Here is a 19542-nt window from a genome sequence, read left to right as displayed (position 1 = left end):
TAAATTTTGCAATATGAATTGTAGAAAACCAAAAGGCAGAAGTTTGTGAATCAGTCACAGTAATACCCTGGCAGTCAGGTAGACCATGAGAGATCATCCGGTGTCCAAGGAAGCACATAGAATAAGTACACACAACTAATCAAACATAATAGAATACAAACTATTGTGAAGGAGTTTGCTGGGTTGCTATGCTGAATGTAGGAGTTTAATTTTCATACAGGACAATATTGTTTCATCAATCTCTAACCATAGCTTTGAAGAGATGAACACAGACGACCCTTATTATAGTAAAGATTGAAAGTCATTTGATTCCTGATTGTATATGCTTTGTACACTATATGTATACATGTACACTATAAGTACACTATATGTATACTTGTACACTATAAGTACACTATGTTTACTTGTAAATCAGATACATTCAACTGTTTTTATATGTCAATTCTAACATATACGGTGACTATACTAACCACGAGCAGTTTGTAAGATTGTAGTACTTATACTAATCCTAGCAAACTTAGATTTAATGTAGTGTGTTACAGTACAATAAGTCAGGTAAGAATACTATCACACTCTGATAGCTGTTTTACCAGTAGCAGCACTATCACACTCTGATAACTGTTTTACCAGTAGCAGCACTATCACACTCTGATAACCGTTTTACCAGTAGTAGTACTGTCACACTCTGATAACTGTTTTACCAGTAGCAGTACTGTCACACTCTGATAACTGTTTTACCATTAGCAGTACATTCACACTCTGATAACTGTTTTACCAGTAGCAGTACTATCGCACTCTGATAACTGTTTTACCAGTAGCAGCACTATCACACTCTGATAACTGTTTTACCAGTAGCAGTACTATCGCACTCTGATAACTGTTTTACCAGTAGCAGCACTATCACACTCTGATAACTGTTTTACCTGTAGCAGCACTATCACACTCTGATAACTGTTTTACCTGTAGCAGCGCTATCACACTCTGATAACTGTTTTACCTGTAGCAGCACTATCACACTCTGATAACTGTTTGGCCAGTAGCAGTATTATCACACTCTGATAGCTGTTTTACCTGTAGCAGCACTATCACACTCTGATAACTGTTTGGCCAGTAGCAGCACTATCACACTCTGATAACTGTTTTACCTGTAGCAGCACTATCACACTCTGATAACTGTTTTACCTGTAGCAGCACTGTCACACTCTGATAACTGTTTGGCCAGTAGCAGTATTATCACACTCTGATAGCTGTTTTACCAGTAGCAGCACTATCACACTCTGATAACCGTTTTACCAGTAGTAGTACTGTCACACTCTGATAACTGTTTTACCAGTAGCAGCACTATCACACTCTGATAACTGTTTTACCTGTAGCAGCACTATCACACTCTGATAACTGTTTTACCTGTAGCAGCACTGTCACACTCTGATAACTGTTTTACCAGTAGCAGCACTATCACACTCTGATAACTGTTTTACCTGTAGCAGCACTATCACACTCTGATAACTGTTTTACCTGTAGCAGCACTATCACACTCTGATAACTGTTTGATCAGGATTATGGATTATATTTAAGGTTTAAGGTTAAAACTCGCTACATCATGAAGTGTTATTCGTGAGCTTCCTATATGATACTATTTTCATGACGGCAACTGACCAATTTATTTCAGAGTAAAGATTTATACTAACACAAGCCCTTTTTGATAAAAATGGCGAAGCCTGTTAAAGACCTGAAACAAAGTGGCGGATTCGCTATTGATAAAGGTACATTCAGTTTAAGAATGTAATTCTATAGATGTTCTTCTCCTGAATGTGTTACTAGAGTAGGTTTTGTACAGTGTTGGACTCTCTAAAAAGTGCATAAACGCTAAAATTTCATAATTCGTGTTATAAAAAAGATGTGGATGTAAAGGTTGCATCTTTATGCTCATTTCTCATAGACTCAACATTAGGAGTTATCTTTTCTCTTGTTCATCAATTGCATTGCATCATCATTCCAATGCACAGCGATCATGGGTTGTGTGACACATGCATTGGCTTACAGTTTGATCAGTGCGGTGTATGAGAGAGTTGCGGGACCAAATAACTTGTATATTGAGCTTGGTAGTTTCCGAACAAACAGGCCATACCCACTATTTCATATCATCTATGATGGAGAGACCACAGCATTAACAAATGAAAATATATTCCATTAGAAGTAGCTCTAAAATTGATTTTTGTAAGTGACACCATTTGAAAAATCACAAATATCTACAAAATGATACGATTAGTTATATAATATAAGATAAAATAACTCTTTTAAAGCTCATGTCGAAGTCTATATATATACTGATGGTTATTTGCATGTGGTTACTTACATGTAGTTACTTGCATTTGGTTACCTAAATGTGGTTACTTACCTGGGATTACTTACCTGTGGTTTCTTACATGCAGTTATTTGCATGGTTATTTACACGTGGTTGCTTCCACATAATTATTTACATGTAGTTACTTACACATTGTTACTTCACTTTGGTTAACTCACATGTATTTACGTGTTTTAGACATGTTTCACCCTTTGTCCATCAAAGCTGTCAACTGTAACTCAGTGTAAAGTGTTGAGCAGCTCATTATCCGCATACTATATTTCTCATAAAAAAACAACTTGTATGGTATTCATAGTATTTATTCCAAGTTTGTTAAAGCCAAAGCTAAAAATTTTAAAGACTGACAAAAAGTTAATAAATTCCACAGATGTCAGTTGCTATAAATAGTAATCCCGACAACTAAACCATTTTAAGATAAGTGTATCTCGACGCTCTTGATGATCAAGAGATTAAATTATGGTTGGATTTCAAAAGGCTCACAATCTCAAAAATAAATAGCATTGCGTTTCCATTGCTTTCATTTTGTCTGCTCATGCCAGGTTTATAACAGTCTTTACCTTTAGTTTTGCAGTTGTCTTCTCTTGTGGTACTAATTGAAAACTATGATGTAGATAAAATTGATGAAAAATCGAATTACTGGGCCAAATGCAAAGGTGAACCAAGACAGATGTCTCTGGAAAAGGACTTACCTGATTACGTTCTGAGTGGGAGGCTCAACCATCACACTGAGAACATGGGAGAACTGACCAAGAATAAGAAAGTGGTTAAGATTTTTCTTAGCTCCACTTTCTCAGGTAATTCTCTGGCACTCATGATTTACATGAAAAGCACTAAATTTGAATTACCATTCTGAATGTGCTGTAAGAGTTACCCTCCATGTATATCAGCAAGTTTATTGTTTCATATTACTGATAAATACAGCGTTTTCAGGAATGGTAATTATAAGGAATATCTTACACTTGCTGTGGTCTATGCAAAACCTACTACTACCGACAACATTGTACATTTTAAGATACCCTGTCTATAAAGTTGCTGCATATAAATGTTATAGTCTAGAAGAAGGTATTTATGTTTGGCTGCCTGATAGAGGTACTGATAGAGGTACTGATAAAGGTACCGATAGAGGTACTGATAAAGTTACTGGTAAAGGTACTTCTAAAGTACCGATAGAAGTACCGATAGAGGTACTTATAGAGGCATTGACCAAAGTACAGATAGAGCCATAAGGAATATAAGGAATATCTTACACTTGCTGTGGTCTATGCAAAAGCTCCTACTACCGGCAACATTGTTCATTTTAAGATACCCTGTCCTTAAAGTTGCTGCATATGAATGTTTTAGTCCAGAAGGTATTTATGTTTGCATCCCTCATAGAGGTACTGATAAAAATATTGATAATTATACTGATGTAGATACTGATAGAGGTAATGATAACGGTGATGATAGAGGTACTGATAAAGGTAATGATAAAGGTACTGCTATAAGTACTGTTAGAGGTACCGATAGAAGAAGTACTTATAGATTCACTGACCAAGGTACCGATAGAGCCACTGATAGAGGTGCTGATAATGTAAGCAAAACCTTATTAGTATATGACAACTCCCAATGATAATCACAGACCACATTCTGCTTGCCAATGTAACTAGTAACTATTCCTTCACATCTAATAATTTTGTCTGTTCTCGAGAGACTTTGAATAAGCTCTCAGCCATCTCAATACCTTCCTAGGCCTTTTTCATCAGCCATGATCTTTCGACCATATATGTCTCTGTATAAACTAAATTTAGGCAGCTTCTTTTAATTCCCTCAGTCGTTGATTGCCGGTTATTTGTTATCTCAGACATGCACGAGGAGAGAAACTACCTCCTTAGTAAGATTTTTCCCAAGCTTCAAAAGTTCTGTCAGAATCAATACAACCTTGATTTTCAGGTCAGTCCTCATCAACACTTCACATTCATATTACAATCTTTACTATAATAAGTGCCACGAAATAAAAATTTTCTCACACGGAAATAAAACTCAGATACTCCGACTTACAGATCAGCATGCTACTCACTACACCAATCAGTTGTTTTACCAATTAACAAAACATTTATGTGCATACTGATGACTCATGACGATCTCTCACGATGCTCAAGCGTACTAGTTATTATTATAATTATTACAATTATTACTAGTTGAATGCCTGGCATTGCAAGGGTAATAAAAGATTTTTGCATACAGAATTTATTTGAAATCAATATATCAATACATACAATATATCAATATATACCATCCTAAATTTTAACTGAAGGTGTTTGTTTATATCTGAGTGTGTGCTATAAGTTTAAATAAGTTTATGCTAAATATATATATTTGTATATTATATTATATATACAATATATATATATATTTGTAGCATTTTTGGGAAGTCTGGGCATCTATTTTTTCTAATAGCTCAAGCGTGTTCATTGAAGCATGAAGCGCATGTGTATTAACCTATCACCATTAGAGATTGGCAGGTGAAATAAGTATGTGCATGATTATTCCATAGTATGACAAGTAGGCCGTGTGGTGTAGTGGATAGCACGCCTGTCTGCAGAACAGGGGTTTCTGAGTTTGAATCTAGTGAAAGGCGATTTTTCCGTTCCTAAATCTATCGATATACAGTCATACCTCGACATACAAACCTATTGCGTTTTTGGACTAGGCTCGTATGTCAATTTACTCGTGTCTCAAGGCAATATTTCGTATATAAAATTACTTTATACAAATTTATCTATTACCGTACAATGAAAAAACCACATAAAACAGGATAATACAGTGGAAAAATGGGTTTTTAATTGTTGTAATTCAGTACCTACGCTAACAAAGTAAAAAATACTTATTTAGTGGTTAAATTCTGCAATCAAATGTACATTACTATGTACTCTATTGTAAGTTTTTTACCTTCGAGACAGGCATGGTGGCTAACGGCGGCCTGAAAAAGACTTGACAGCAATGCGTTAGGTACACTCAACTTTTGTGACGCTACGTAATAAATACTTTGAATTTCACTTTAATGAACTTAACTTACTAAACACTAAACACACACTTAAAACTAAGTTATAATCTCTTACAAAACTTACTTAAATTTTGTCGTTTTAATTTTTTATTATCTGTTAAAGGTTTTGCATATTTTGCCCTGCATTCACCATAATTTTTAACGAGCCCTTTAAAACTTTGTTTCAAATTGATTCGAGGAGTAAGACCAAGTGATGCTGTTCTCGAAGGCAGCCTTTCGCATACTGGGCCATGTAGTGGCCATTGAGAACCCCGGCCCATATACCCATATTTCAAAGATTACTCATATCTCAAGGAAGAAACTGGCTCGAAATTATGCTCATATCTCGATTTTCTCGTATGTTGGGGCACTGGTATGTCGAGGTACGGCTGTAGCTGAACATATGGACGAAAAATGACAAACACTTAGATTTATATAGATATGAGTTTTATCACAGCTTAAGCTGGTGTTATTTCCTGTCATTGACCTAGTTCCACTAAGTTGAGATGGGCAGAACCTTTCTAAGGATGTTAGCCGATCCTAACAGGGCTGTCTGTTGTAGCAGCGTGTGTTTCTCCACATCAACTCTCAGTAGGGCCATGATTATTACTAGTAACCTGACAGTCCGGAGCGCCGTAAGAGATCGTCATGTGTAATAGCTGTTTGCAAAAATTATTCAAAAATGCTGCAAGGTGATTGGGTGGAGCTTGGCGGGCTTGGGGTGTGTGTGGGCTTGAGTGTGCTTGGCGGCTAATCCATAAATCTGAGGTCAATATTCATGCTGTGCATTTTTATTGATAACATCTAAGCATGGATTTTGACGGACAGACACGACTCTTATTATAGTAAAGATTATATTATTATTACTCGAGGCAGGTTTTAAATGCAGGAGCTATCATTGGTACAACGATTTTCATTTGATCACTTGATTAAGCGTAGCAATTGTCTTACCTTGTGTCTTTTTGGAAGTTCAGCCTGAAGCCAGACAAATTGACGAGTAAAGTAATATTAATTCCTTACTAGGTTGTTGACATGAGGTGGGGAGTACGAGAAGAAGCTGACGATGACCACTCTGGCCCTAAAATCTGTATGAGTGAACTTAAGTCATGTCAAGAGTTGTCTCTTGGACCAAACTTTGTGGTTAGTTTCAATTTAACACTTTTTGTACCACTTGCCTGTAAATATGTGAATGCCTCCTCATCCACTTAACACTTTTGTCTTCTTGTCACCAAGTCCTTGTTGAATCGATGTTGGCTGGCAACCCTTCTATACCACACTGTAGTTTTGATAGCTTCATGATAAATTTATTATTGATTGCATTTTTGTGATTATCTGCTGGCAGCCGTTGTTTTGAAAAAATATAGTTTTTATTAGATCTAGCAATTAAAAAGTACATGTATTGCTCTAATGTTTAGTCTCAGCAATGGTGGGTTATCAAGAGTGACACTTGCTTTAGCCGGTCAGGGCTATAGCCTTGCTGATGTTTTGGCTTGAGGAGTTCACTGTCGTGTGAAAATGTCAAAAATTGGTTACTGCTTACTGGGTGCACATAATACCAGCGGTGCAAAGATGTTCAAATGAATTAGAATCTATACTTATAGCTCATGTTAGTATAACTGTATAGAAATCTGTAAATACTAAGTAGGAAAGTTCTTCGGGTTGGTGGTTGGCATCAAAATTTCCGTTTATTCTCAGCACTCAATTCGTATTATTCCCATTCTCTATTATTGTTTTTTTTTGTGTGAAATAGAATGAAAATAAAATATAATATATAACTGTTTTTATTTCAGCATTTGTGCTTAACAAGATAGTTGAAATTTGAAAAAGATCGGTTGAGAAATCCTTTTGCTCCAAGTTTGTCAAATCAAAGAGAAAAATTTCTACGCAATGCACACATTACAGAAACCAGTTTATAATGTAAAATTTTGCTTCAAGTAATATAAAGGTACTACATGAATGCCCGGCACTGCATGTGTAATAAAAAAGTTTTTGCACAGAAAATGTATTATCAATCAACATATACAACATGCTATTCTAACCTTTAAATGAAGGTGTTTATTTCAAAGTGTGTTTATAAGTTTAACTATGTTTATGCTATATATATATAATGTATACATATATTTATAGCAATAGTTTAACTATGTTTATGCTATATATATACAATGTATACATATATTTATAGCAATAGTTTAACTATGTTTATGCTATATATATACAATGTATACATATATTTATAGCAATTTTGGCGAAGCCTGAGCATGTATTTTTCTTCTAGCAGTTCAAGCGTGCTACTGAAGTGTGCTGCTGTCATAAGCTGCTGTCATGAGCTGATGTCATGAGCTGTTGTCATGAGCTGCTGTCATAAGCTGCTGTCATAAGCTGTTGTCATGAGATGCTGCCATGATCTGCTGGCATGAGTTGCTGTGATGAGCTGCTTTCATAAGTTGATGTCATGAGCTGCTGTCATGAGTTGCTGTCATGAGCTGCTGTCAAGAGCTGCTTTCATGAGCTGCTTTCATGAGCTGATGCTATGATCTGCTATCATGAGCTGATGCCATGAGCTGATGTCATGAGCTACTGTCATGAGCCTCTGTATTGTGTTGTCATGAGCTGCTATCATGAGCTGTTGTCATGAGCTGTTGTCATGAGCTGTCGTCGTGAGCTGCTGTCATGAGATGCTGCCATGATCTGCTGGCATGAGTTGCTGTGATGAGCTGCTTTCATAAGTTGATGTCATGAGCTGCCGGCAGGAGTTGCTATCATGATCTGCTGTCATGAGCTGATGTCATGATCTGCTGTAATGATCTGCTGTCATGAGCTGATGTCATGAGCTGATGTCATGAGCTGCTGTCATGAGCTGCTGTCATGAGCTGTTGTCATGAGCCGCTGTATAGTGTTGTCATGATCTGATGTCATGAGTTGTTGTCATGAGCTGCTGTCATGAGCTGCTATCATGAGTTGTTGTCATGAGATGCTGTCATGATCTGCTGCCATGATCTGCTGGCATGAGTTGCTGTCATGAGCTGATGTCATGAGCTGCTGTCATGGGATGCTGTCATAAGCTGCTGTCATTAGCTGATGTATTGTGTTGTCAAGCCAACCACTATAGCCAGCAGCACAGAAGTTTTTCGTTCAACTTATTGTTTTTCTGGAATTTTGCAGTTCAGTATAAAGGTTAACTCATTTGAGCAGGTAAATAAAAAAGTTAACTTGCCTTAACAGATAAATTTACATTTTAACTCACCTGAGCAGGCAGGTATAAAGTTTAACTCATCTGATAAGCTAAGTATAAATTTCAGTACATAAGCTCATCTTCTGTTTTTCCATAAATTAAAATCAACTCAAGTTGTGTTTTTATAACAACTGACAGAAATCAATTGACTACATACTATTGTCATGCCCCTCCGCCCATAACACCTTCCTTTGCATGCTAATTTTTGAAAATGGGGAACCAGTCGTAAGCTACAACCAGCACTCCATAAAGGGTTGGTCTAGGAGGTCATCTCTTAAGCTAATCTTGTTTGAACATACTGTAGTAGAGGTACTATTTAGCGGGCAACAACCCGCTATGATAAGTAAATCTCACGCATGGACTTAATAATTTCAATATGAAATATCAAACTTACATAATATGCCAGTGCTGAGCAGCTATGCTATGGCCGCATAACATATGTATGCACCGATACTTTTTCGCAGTGCCTTCTGGGTCAAAGGTATGGGTCATGTCCAACTCCGCCGGAGATCAGCATGGAGGTCTGGAATGCTATTGACAAATCTTTAAATGATGAAGAAGCACGGAAAGCCATTAAGAAGTGGTATGCGAAAGATGTTAATATGAAACCTCCGTCTATGATACTCAAGGTGAGCTACCAGGCTAAATCTAAGGAGAAATTTGACAAAGGAAAAACACATTTTCATTTGTACAATCTTAATTAAGGTGAAGGCTGCCAAGTTGTTGATTGTCTGACAGTTTGTTCATTTTTTTTAGCTTTACTCAATATAAAACAAATTAAGGTAGTAAGCTGGAGTAGTCTAGTTCATAAGGTATGGCACGGTCTAGATAAAATGTTAGACTGTCTATAGATGCTAGATGCACAGCGTGTCTTTCACCACTTTACAGCCATGCTTCGACCTTCACAATCTGCCATGAAGACTTTAAAAAGTTTAAATGAAAGATGAGAATACTCTTCAGAAACACCGCATAGCGTGATAGCACCTGTCGATATGGCAGATTTAAATCCATTTTCCAACTCCAAAAGCTTTACAGTATTTTTTTTTAAACTTGAAAAGCGATACCATCGAAATAATAACTGCATCAGGCTAATAGTAGTTTCTTGTTTAAACCGGTCTGATACTTTGAGGTAAATGAAAAACTGTTTAACAAAAAAGGTGCGGCTGATGTCGCTCTGCCCAAAGGAAAGCGCAAAATCTAGGCGACATTAGCATCGCTTCGCACAAGGGTTAAATTGATTTTCCTTAATATCTGACGAGATAGTCAAAAAATACAGTGCCACTCTCTATTTTAACATCACCTCTAATAGAATACCACTATGGAGGGAAGGGTTGAAAAATGCAGTGCCATGTCGTTCAAACAAAAGTTTTGTGGGATAAATAGTCTATATGAATCTCAGTCTGTTGTTCAGTGTGTCCAGCTATAGCTATTAAAATCTAGGAATGACGTGCTTGATTTAATCTCAGAATTTCCCATTCATCAGGCAATAACCTAACCAATTAGGCTACGCGAGATGCAATGAATTCATTAGGCAATATGAGTCGTTATGTCTGTTAAAGTATGCATAGTACTCTCCGTAATGAAACATCACTAAAGCCTGCTCTCACAGCTCTTATTATTAAGCTTAACAATATGGATGGTTGCTTATCAAATTAGTCGTTGGCAATGTACAAGGCTAATGGCAAGTGGCAGACAACTACATTGCCTGCCACTGTTTATAAACTTTTTTTATTACCCGTGCAACATCGAGCATTCTGCTTGTCTATAAGTAAATTATAAAACAAGATAAATAGAACAATGTATCTATCTTTTATAGCCGTTGCATGAGATTATCCCAGCCGATAAGAGAAAGGAAGCAAAAATGTCCAAGGAAGAGAAAAAGAAAGCAAAAGCGGAACTTGATAGCATGTTTGAGGGCCTGAAAAAAGGATTTGAGAAAGCTGTTGAAAACAAGCTTATGACAGAGGAAGATGCTAAGAAGTACTTGTGGTCTGGTGAGTTGGTTCTTTCAGAAAATTGATAAACGTCTTGACCATTAAAATAAACTATGCAGTCTTCAGCACAATTTTATTTTACGTTAAGTGCAATAGGTTGATGTATGCTTTTTAAAAAGAGCTTGTACTAGTCTGAGAAGATGGTGTCTACAACCTTAATTCACATGAAAGTAAAGGCGTGGAGGATTGCATTGCAGTAATCATTTTCTTGATTGAAATGTGAAAGTGAAGATAAGAGAGTACTTTAATAGTGCAGGCAATAACAATCATGGTAGATAGTTTTAGCTAAAGTTAAACATTAGCTGGGGTGATATCGCTGACTTTGAGTAGTCAAATATGACACTTGCAAAGTTGTTCACTTTGGGTAGTCAAATATGACACCGTAAACGTGGTTTACTGTAAGTAGTCAAATATGACACTTGAAAGGTTGTTCACTTTCAGGTTTAAATAGGACACATGAACAGTCGCTTATTTTGAGTCAAATATGACACTTGAAAGGTTGTTTACTTTGATTAGTGAAATATGACAATATGACAAGTCTCATAACCTTCTCATAGTCAGGTGGGTTTCATATTCTTCTGATAATAAGCTGTATCCCATATCCTTTTGATAGTCAGGCTGTACTAGGTAGAGGAGATGTAGGTGACAGGAATAAGCCAAGACTGTACTAGGTAGAGGGGGTGTATGAGACAAAGAATAAGCTCAAACTGCACTAGGTAGAGGAGGTATAGGTGACAGAGAATAAGCCAAGACTGTACTAGGTAGAGGAGGTATAGGTGACAGGGAATAAGCCAAGACTGTACTAGGTAGAGGAGGTATAGGTGGCAGAGAATAAGCCAAGACTGTGCTAGGTAGAGGAGGTATAGGTGACAGGGAATAAGCCAAGACTGTACTAGGTAGAGGAGGTATAGGTGACAGGGAATAAGTCAAGACTGTACTAGGTAGAGGAGGTATAAGTGACAGGGATAAGCCAAGACTGTACTAGAGGAGGTATAGGTGACAGGGAATAAGCCAAGACTGTACTAGTTAGAGGAAGTATAAGGGACAGGGAATAAGCCAAGACTATACTAGGTAGAGGAGGTATAGGTGACAGGGAATAAGCCAAGACTGTACTAGGTAGAGGAGGTATAAGTGACAGGGAATAAGCCAAGACTGTACTAAGTAGAGGAGGTATAGGTGACAGGGAATAAGCCAAGATTGTACTAGGTAAAGGAGGTATAGGTGACAGGGAATAAGCCAAGACTGTACTAGGTAGAAGAGGTATAGGTGACAGGGAATAAGCCAAGACTGTACTAGGTAGAGGAGGTATAGGTGACAGGAAATAAGCCAAGACTGTACTAGGTAAAGGAGGTATAGGTGACAGGGAATAAGCCAAGACTGTATTAGTTAGAGGAGGTATAAGTGACAGGGAATAAGCCAAGACTGTACTAGTTAGAGGAGGTATAAGTGACAGGGAATAAGCCAAGACTATACTAGGTAGAGGAGGTATAGGTGACAGGGAATAAGCCAAGACTGTACTAGGTAGAGGAGGTATAAGTGACAGGGAATAAGCCAAGACTGTACTAGGTAGAGGAGGTATAGGTGACAGGAAATAAGCCAAGACTGTACTAGGTAGAGGAGGTATAGGTGACAGGGAATAAGCCAAGATTGTACTAGGTAAAGGAGGTATAGGTGACAGGGAATAAGCCAAGATTGTACTAGGTAAAGGAGGTATAGGTGACAGGGAATAAGCCAAGACTGTACTAGTTAGAGGAGGTATAGGTGGCAGGGAATAAGGTAAGACTGTACTAAGTTGAGGAGGTATAGGTGACAGGGAATAAGCCAAGACTGTACTAAGTAGAGGAGGTATAAGTGACAGGGAATAAGCCAAGACTGTATTAGGTAGAGGAGATATAGGTGACAGGGAATAAGCCAATACTGTACTAGGTAGAGGAGATATACTGTAGGTGACAGGGAATAAGCCAAGACTGTACTAGGTAGAAGAGGTATAAGTGACAGGGAATAAGCCAAGACTGTACTAGGTAGAGGGGGTATAGGTGACAGGGAATAAGCTAAGACTGTACTAGGTAGAGGAGGTATAGGTGACAGGGAATAAGCCAAGACTGTACTAAGTAGAGGAGGTATAAGTGACAGGGAATAAGCCAAGACTGTACTAAGTAGAGGAGGTATAGGTGACAGGGAATAAGCCAAGGTTGTACTAGTTAGAGGAGGTATAAGTGACAGGGAATAAGCCAAGACTGTACTAGTTAGAGGAGGTATAAGTGACAGGGAATAAGCCAAGACTATACTAGGTAGAGGAGGTATAGGTGACAGGGAATAAGCCAAGACTGTACTAGGTAGAGGAGGTATAAGTGACAGGGAATAAGCCAAGACTGTACTAGGTAGAGGAGGTATAGGTGACAGGGGATAAGCCAAGACTGTACTAGGTAGAGGAGTTATAAGTCACAGGGAATAAGGTAAGACTGTACTAAGTTGAGGAGGTATAGGTGACAGGGAATAAGCCAAGACTGTACTGAGTAGAGGAGGTATAAGTGACAGGGAATAAGCCAAGACTGTATTAGGTAGAGGAGATATAGGTGACAGGGAATAAGCCAATACTGTACTAGGTAGAGGAGATATACTGTAGGTGACAGGGAATAAGCCAAGACTGTACTAGGTAGAAGAGGTATAAGTGACAGGGAATAAGCCAAGACTGTACTAGGTAGAGGGGGTATAGGTGACAGGGAATAAGCTAAGACTGTACTAGGTAGAGGAGGTATAGGTGACAGGGAATAAGCCAAGACTGTACTAAGTAGAGGAGGTATAAGTGACAGGGAATAAGCCAAGACTGTACTAAGTAGAGGAGGTATAGGTGACAGGGAATAAGCCAAGGTTGTACTAGTTAGAGGAGGTATAAGTGACAGGGAATAAGCCAAGACTGTACTAGTTAGAGGAGGTATAAGTGACAGGGAATAAGCCAAGACTATACTAGGTAGAAGAGGTATAGGTGACACGGAATAAGGTAAGACTGCAATAGGTTAGAACTGTATAATCATTTGTTAACCTCATTGCATACCTTCTATACAAACCATTTCTTAGAGCAGCATTAATTGACCCAGAAGTTGTCTTACAGCAACGCTGGCTTAACTTATCTGCTGAACCCACTGCATCTATTCCTCATATGAAGTACATCTGTTGATGACTAGGCTATGCAACCCAATCAGCTATCATGCATGGAAACTTGAAATGGCCAGTTTGCCTAAAAAGTTGTTACAGTGGAACCTCGGTTTTCGAACGACTCGCAGTTCGAACAAATCGGAGTTCAAACAATAAATTCAAGAAATTCTTGCTTCGTAGTTCGAACAAAAATTGGAGTTCGAACGCCAGTACGACGCGTGAGTGCGTACGTGAGGGTGGGATGCTGCGCGGCGTACGGGTGTAGATCGCTCTCTCCGTGACCAACTGTTGTCGCATTGTCCGAGATTAAACACATGTGTAGCAAATGGGCTGAGTTACAGAATTTCTTCGCACTCCACCACCCCGATAAAGCTGCAGCCACCAGAGTCATCAATGACTTTAACGACACTATCATGAACCACTTCCGAAAAGTGCTAAAAAGAAGGCAGAAGTGTCATTGGATAGATATTTTAAGAGAAAAGAACATCCTGTAGCCGAGTAAAAAATCCTATTCATAATTCTTTTCTTAATCCTTTTTTTTATTTTTACACGTTCATGTTAGCGTAATCTTTCGTATGGAAGATTATGACAACGCGAACGTACGATTAGCCTGGGTTACATTTATGTTATTTGCGTTTTTGCCATTTTGCTTAACATTTTCTGAGATATACATTGCTTTTTATGTGTTGGTCAGCATTTTAATGTGCAATTTCACGCATAAAATAATGTATAAAATTCTAAAAAGGTAAACATTCAGGGTGTTGGAACGGATTAAAACTTATATATATTAATTCTAATGGGAAAACCTGTTTTGGACCTCAAACAACTCGGTTTTCGACCAACTTTCTGGAACGGATTGTGTTCGAGAACCGAGATCGCACTGTACTTGCCCAATTATGAAGAGATACCGTAAGGGAGTTATTCAGCATTAGTGAACTTTTATGTTTCAGTGACAGAGGAGGAGGTGTACAAGGGTGTACTGTTTCTCCCTAAGGATAAGGTCAAAAATGAAGCTCTCTGCTTTGTCAGAAACATTGTCAATATCAATTATCAAGATGAGAATGCCAAGCGGTTTGTTGAGTTAAAGGAAGAGGGTGAGTTTGGCATTTGATAGCCCTTCGATCAGGGGCACTGAGGTAATGTCCTTCTTTTTTTGCATTATATAGTATAGTACCTATTATACAGCGTCATACAGCGTTATGCAACGTTAATTTGTTATACAGCATTATACAGCGTCATATAGGATCATACAGCATTATACAGTGTCATATAGGATCATACAGCATTATACAGTGTCATATAAGATCATACAGCATTATACAGTGTCATATAGGATCATGCAGCATTATACAGTGTCATATAGGATCATACAGCATTATACAGTGTCATATAGGATCATACAGCATTATACAGTGTCATATAGGATCATACAGCATTATACAGTGTCATATAGGATCATACAGCATTATACAGTGTCATATAGGATCATACAGCATTATACAGTGTCATATAAGATCATACAGCATTATACAGTGTCATATAGGATCATACAGCATTATACAGTGTCATATAGGATCATACAGCATTATACAGTGTCATATAGGACCATGCAGCATTATACAGTGTCATATAGGATCATACAGCATTATACAGTGTCATATAGGATCATACAGCATTATACAGTGTCATATAGGATCATACAGCATTATACAGTGTCATATAGGATCATACAGCATTATACAGTGTCATATAGGATCATACAGCATTATAAAGTGTCATAGAGGGTCATACAGCATTATACAGTGTCATATAGGATCATACAGCGTTATACAGTATCATATAGGATCATACAGCGTTATACAGTGTCATATAGGGTCATACAGCATTATACAGTGTCATGTAGGATCATACAGCATTATACAGTGTCATATAGGATGATACAGCATTATACAGTGTCATAGAGGATCATACAGCATTATACAGTGTCATATAGGATCATACAGCATCATACAGTGTCATATAGGATCATACAGCATTATACAGCACTGTTTGACATTAAAAAACTCTCCAGATCTTTAAAACAGGTCGAAAGAATTTATGAATGAAATTTCAAAGAGACATTCTTCTCTCCAGGCTGCATACACTGATAATTAACCATCACACATTCTCACTAGCTGATGTCATGCCTGAGCTGCACTAGTCAAGCTGAACTTCTCATATTCCTCGTATCCTCCTCTAGACATTACTACAACCAACTCTACTTATGAGATTAATACATTTTTGAAGTCGTTTAGTAGCCTGAGGCTTTGAAACAGCTGAGGCACTTTTAAGCCGTCTCAAGACCCACAAAACTCAGACATTAAGTTTTATTATCCCAAGTCCAAACACGAGCGAAGCGAGTGTGTTTGGGAGCTTTATGATAAATGCATATGTGCACACAACTCCCACAAAGTATCCACCAACAGCCATACCCAAACCCTTGTACCGAAATCCCATCAAAAAATTTAACTATTTTTCTTTGGAGTCATTTAAGTATAATAATGATACAAAACACCTATAGGCTACACCTATTTAAATTTGTTACCAAGTCTTTGAAAATTGTTGACAATATCCTAAAACTTACGCATCTGGTTGGATGATACATAACTAGAAAGATTCATTTGGCCTAAAGTCGCCATTAAAGCCTGACAAGCCTTTTTAATCAAAATTAAGACCGGCCAACAAAACGCCCATAAAGCCATGCGACAGATAATAGAAAAATGTGCACATTTCACCAGTCTATGGCCGAAATTATCGCTGGAATATCGTTTGTTGCTTTCACCCGAGTTCGAAACATTAATGACTTACTTGTTGACAACTTTGCTAAGGAGTGCATCACTCGATTAGCTATCAATGATCAAATCCTACGACGTAAAAGAGAAATAACTAGACTGCGTGACCTTTAACAGAAAACTGCACTTATCTAACAAAACTTTATATTATTTTCTTCATGAACTTTTTCTAAACACTTTACATGTCTCCTTTTCTATATTTCTATTATTATATATTTCCTTTGTTATTAGTTCGTATACAAAATACTTTACATATATAAGGCCCACATATAAATCTATTTACAACATTATTCTATATCATATACCATTATTCCATTTCTATTACTTCATAAACAACTTTACATTCCCCATACACTTTCCGTTCACAACATTCCTAACATTTTTCTATACTTACACTTCTAAAATAGAATTTTTTCTTCTTTATATATCTATTTATATTACACTACCAAATACAACTGTAATATCAACAATTAACCAATTACTCATATACCTGGTTTCAACCCAAATTTACCTCCAAAATAAATTGTTAGTTGCACCTTTTTGAAGTCGTGCTCCCTCAAATTTATTTTACATCATCTCGAACAACTCTCATTTACACTATACTATGTCAATTCCTGCTGACAACTACTTTTTCAACAACCAGCAATACCCTTTCTTTTTTTCCAATATCACTTTGGTCGTGGGCTGTATGACAAGGGAGTTTCTAGTGCATTATAAAATGTCTTAAAACCTTGAATAAAAATATGAATAATTGAACTAAATTGTGTCATACTAAATGTAAACATGTCAACAAAAACTGGACTGAATATAATTAACATAAATTTAAATTATAAGTAATAAAATTATTAATAAAAATCTTTCGAGTTTGATCGTTTTGCATATTTCCAGTTTACTCTCGTCGGCCATTGTTGTAACAAAATGAAGCTACTAATCATCATTTGAAATTTTCCAGTTGTATCTCATATCTTTCTGATATTCAGGTGTATCTCAAATCCTTATGATAGTCAGGTGTATCTCATATCCTTCTGATAGTCAGGTTTATCTCTTATCCTTCTGATATTCAGGTGTATCTCATATCCTTCTGATAGTCAGGTGTATCTCATATTCTTCTGATAGTCAGGTGTATCTCATATCCTTCTGATAGTCAGGTGTATCTCATAGCTGTCTGATAGTTGGGTGTATCTCATATCCTTCTGATAGTCAGGGGTATCTCATATCTTTCTGATAATCAGGTGTATCTCTTATCCTTATGATAGTCAGGTGTATCTCATATCCTTTTGATAGTCAGGTGTATCTCAAATCCTTCTGATAGTCAGGTGTATCTCATATCCTTCTGATATTCAGGTGTATCTCATTTCCTTCTGATAGTCAGGTGTATCTCATATCTTTCTGATAATCATGTGTATCTCTTATCCTTATGATAGTCAGGTGTATCTCATATCCTTCTGATAGTCAGGTGTATCTCAAATCCTTCTGATAGTCAGGTATATCTCATATCCTTCTGATAGTCAGGTGTGTGTCATATCCTTCTGATAGTCAGGTGTGTGTCATATCTGTCTGATAGTCAGGTGTATCTCATATCCTTCCGATAGTGTTTTAGTGCTTTACCACATCTTAAAGTTGCTATAGTTTCTAAAGGTAAAATTGTTCCAATGATGTGTTTTGTATCCTGACGCTTTCATATTTAGAGGCTTGCACAGGTAGAGTTGCAGCTTTTAAAAAACTTACGTACTTCTACTGAACTGTTCTACACCGCTGTTTTAGTCTTTACAGCTGTGACAATCTATAACATATTGCAAGGTCTAATTCCCTAACGAAACCTTTCTTGTCGTATTTTGCTTCATTTTCCTGCCACATTCTTTGCAAGCATGATTAATTCAGACACATGGAATAGAAAACTCTGTAATGATTTCAGACAACAAAGTTGTTGAAAACAGTGACCTCGCTGACAATGTTGAAAGACTTGTGGAGGAAACAAAGAGTCATCTTGGTCCTGAGAACTTTTTCACTTTTCCTGATGTAAAGTGGGGCCATAACGCTATGGATGAGGACAGTCTTAAGCAGTATTTAGATGAATTCGGAAAAAAGTTTGAGAAGGAAGTGAAACGACTCATCATACAAGTTAGTAACCTCATGTCGAGTTGGTTTTTTATTAACACAGTAGACATTCATATGGTGTTAACTTCTTTTTACGTAAATTCTACATCACATTGTGAAGAAATTCTATACAACATAAAGCGTTAACTCGGTGCAAGTTCTGAAATTCGATTTGAATAACGAGGGTCCCATAGTTATCCATAAACATATTGTTTTCACTCTTGCCTCATTTAGGAGAGAAAACGATTACCATATATATACTAGTACCATGACAGACTAGTAAATCTTCTGAATTTTATATTAGACTAGTACGCTGGTAATCCCGTGCGTCAAAAGAGATCCTCAGGTGTAATAAGTATCAGCACAATTATTCCATAAAGCAGAAAGGTGGTTGAGTGTTACAGATGGTGGTGTGTCTTGCTACCAAGCCATAATCTGAGTTTGAATGCTGTGTCATACTAATATCTGAATTCGGTTCTCTTGAAATGCATTTTTTCTTAACATTTTAGCGAGGCTTCATACTTGTGTACATGAATCTTATTATAACAAAGATTGCTTTATGGCTTCTCTATCATGTTCAATGGTTTATGACAAAACATGGTAAATGTGGCTCACTCTAACTTTATGAGCTTTTTGTTCTCCTTTTCATTACGTGTGGATCATTGTACTCGGCCTTCGCATATGACATGTTAATGTTTTATGCCAAGTTTAACAGTAATAATTATGGTGAGTGTTGCGCAAATGTTTTAAAGGAGACATATCATATTCATAGTTTGATGAATGGGTTTATGTTAAGTTATGTTAGGCTGTTTCATTTTTATAGTTATTCAGTATAAGTTAGCTTT

General features: G+C 37.2%; 3 protein-coding genes across 3 annotated transcripts in view; 2 read left to right on the top strand and 1 right to left on the bottom strand.

The window, feature by feature from the left end:
* LOC137408418 (uncharacterized) overlaps positions 1–19542 on the bottom strand; it is a 309349-nt gene that overhangs the window by 78338 nt on the left and 211469 nt on the right. The gene's annotated exons all lie outside the window — the stretch shown is intronic.
* Positions 1709–19317, top strand: LOC137407914 (NACHT and WD repeat domain-containing protein 2-like). The gene is made up of 9 exons (XM_068094298.1): positions 1709–1763; positions 2977–3159; positions 4206–4294; positions 6411–6527; positions 9084–9248; positions 10436–10613; positions 14720–14863; positions 18516–18721; positions 19207–19317. The coding sequence occupies exons 1-9, from the start codon at positions 1709–1711 to the stop codon at positions 19315–19317; spliced, it is 1248 nt and encodes a 415-aa protein (XP_067950399.1).
* The window catches only part of LOC137408411 (uncharacterized), a 44944-nt gene continuing 44044 nt past the window's right edge, over positions 18643–19542 (top strand). The window contains exon 1 of the mRNA XM_068094932.1: positions 18643–18721. The gene's annotated coding sequence lies outside the window, so the exon portion shown is untranslated. The remainder of the gene's footprint in view (positions 18722–19542) is intronic.

The sequence above is a fragment of the Watersipora subatra genome, chromosome 11 (genome assembly GCF_963576615.1).
Source record: "Watersipora subatra chromosome 11, tzWatSuba1.1, whole genome shotgun sequence".
NCBI classification, from domain to species: Eukaryota; Metazoa; Bryozoa; class Gymnolaemata; order Cheilostomatida; family Watersiporidae; genus Watersipora; species Watersipora subatra.
Note: the sequence above shows the minus strand (reverse complement) of the source record. Positions and strands in the feature narration are given on the sequence as shown.

What these genes read in the sequence shown, in the direction of transcription:
- LOC137407914 (XM_068094298.1), top strand. Translation starts at nt 1,709, where the DNA reads ATGGCGAAGCCTGTTAAAGACCTGAAACAAAGTGGCGGATTCGCTATT. An exon ending in CGGATTCGCTATTGATAAAG is followed by an intron (nt 1,764 to 2,976) that starts GTACATTCAGTT and finishes ACTATGATGTAG; the next exon opens with ATAAAATTGATGAAAAATCG. An exon ending in AATACAACCTTGATTTTCAG is followed by an intron (nt 4,295 to 6,410) that starts GTCAGTCCTCAT and finishes ATTCCTTACTAG; the next exon opens with GTTGTTGACATGAGGTGGGG.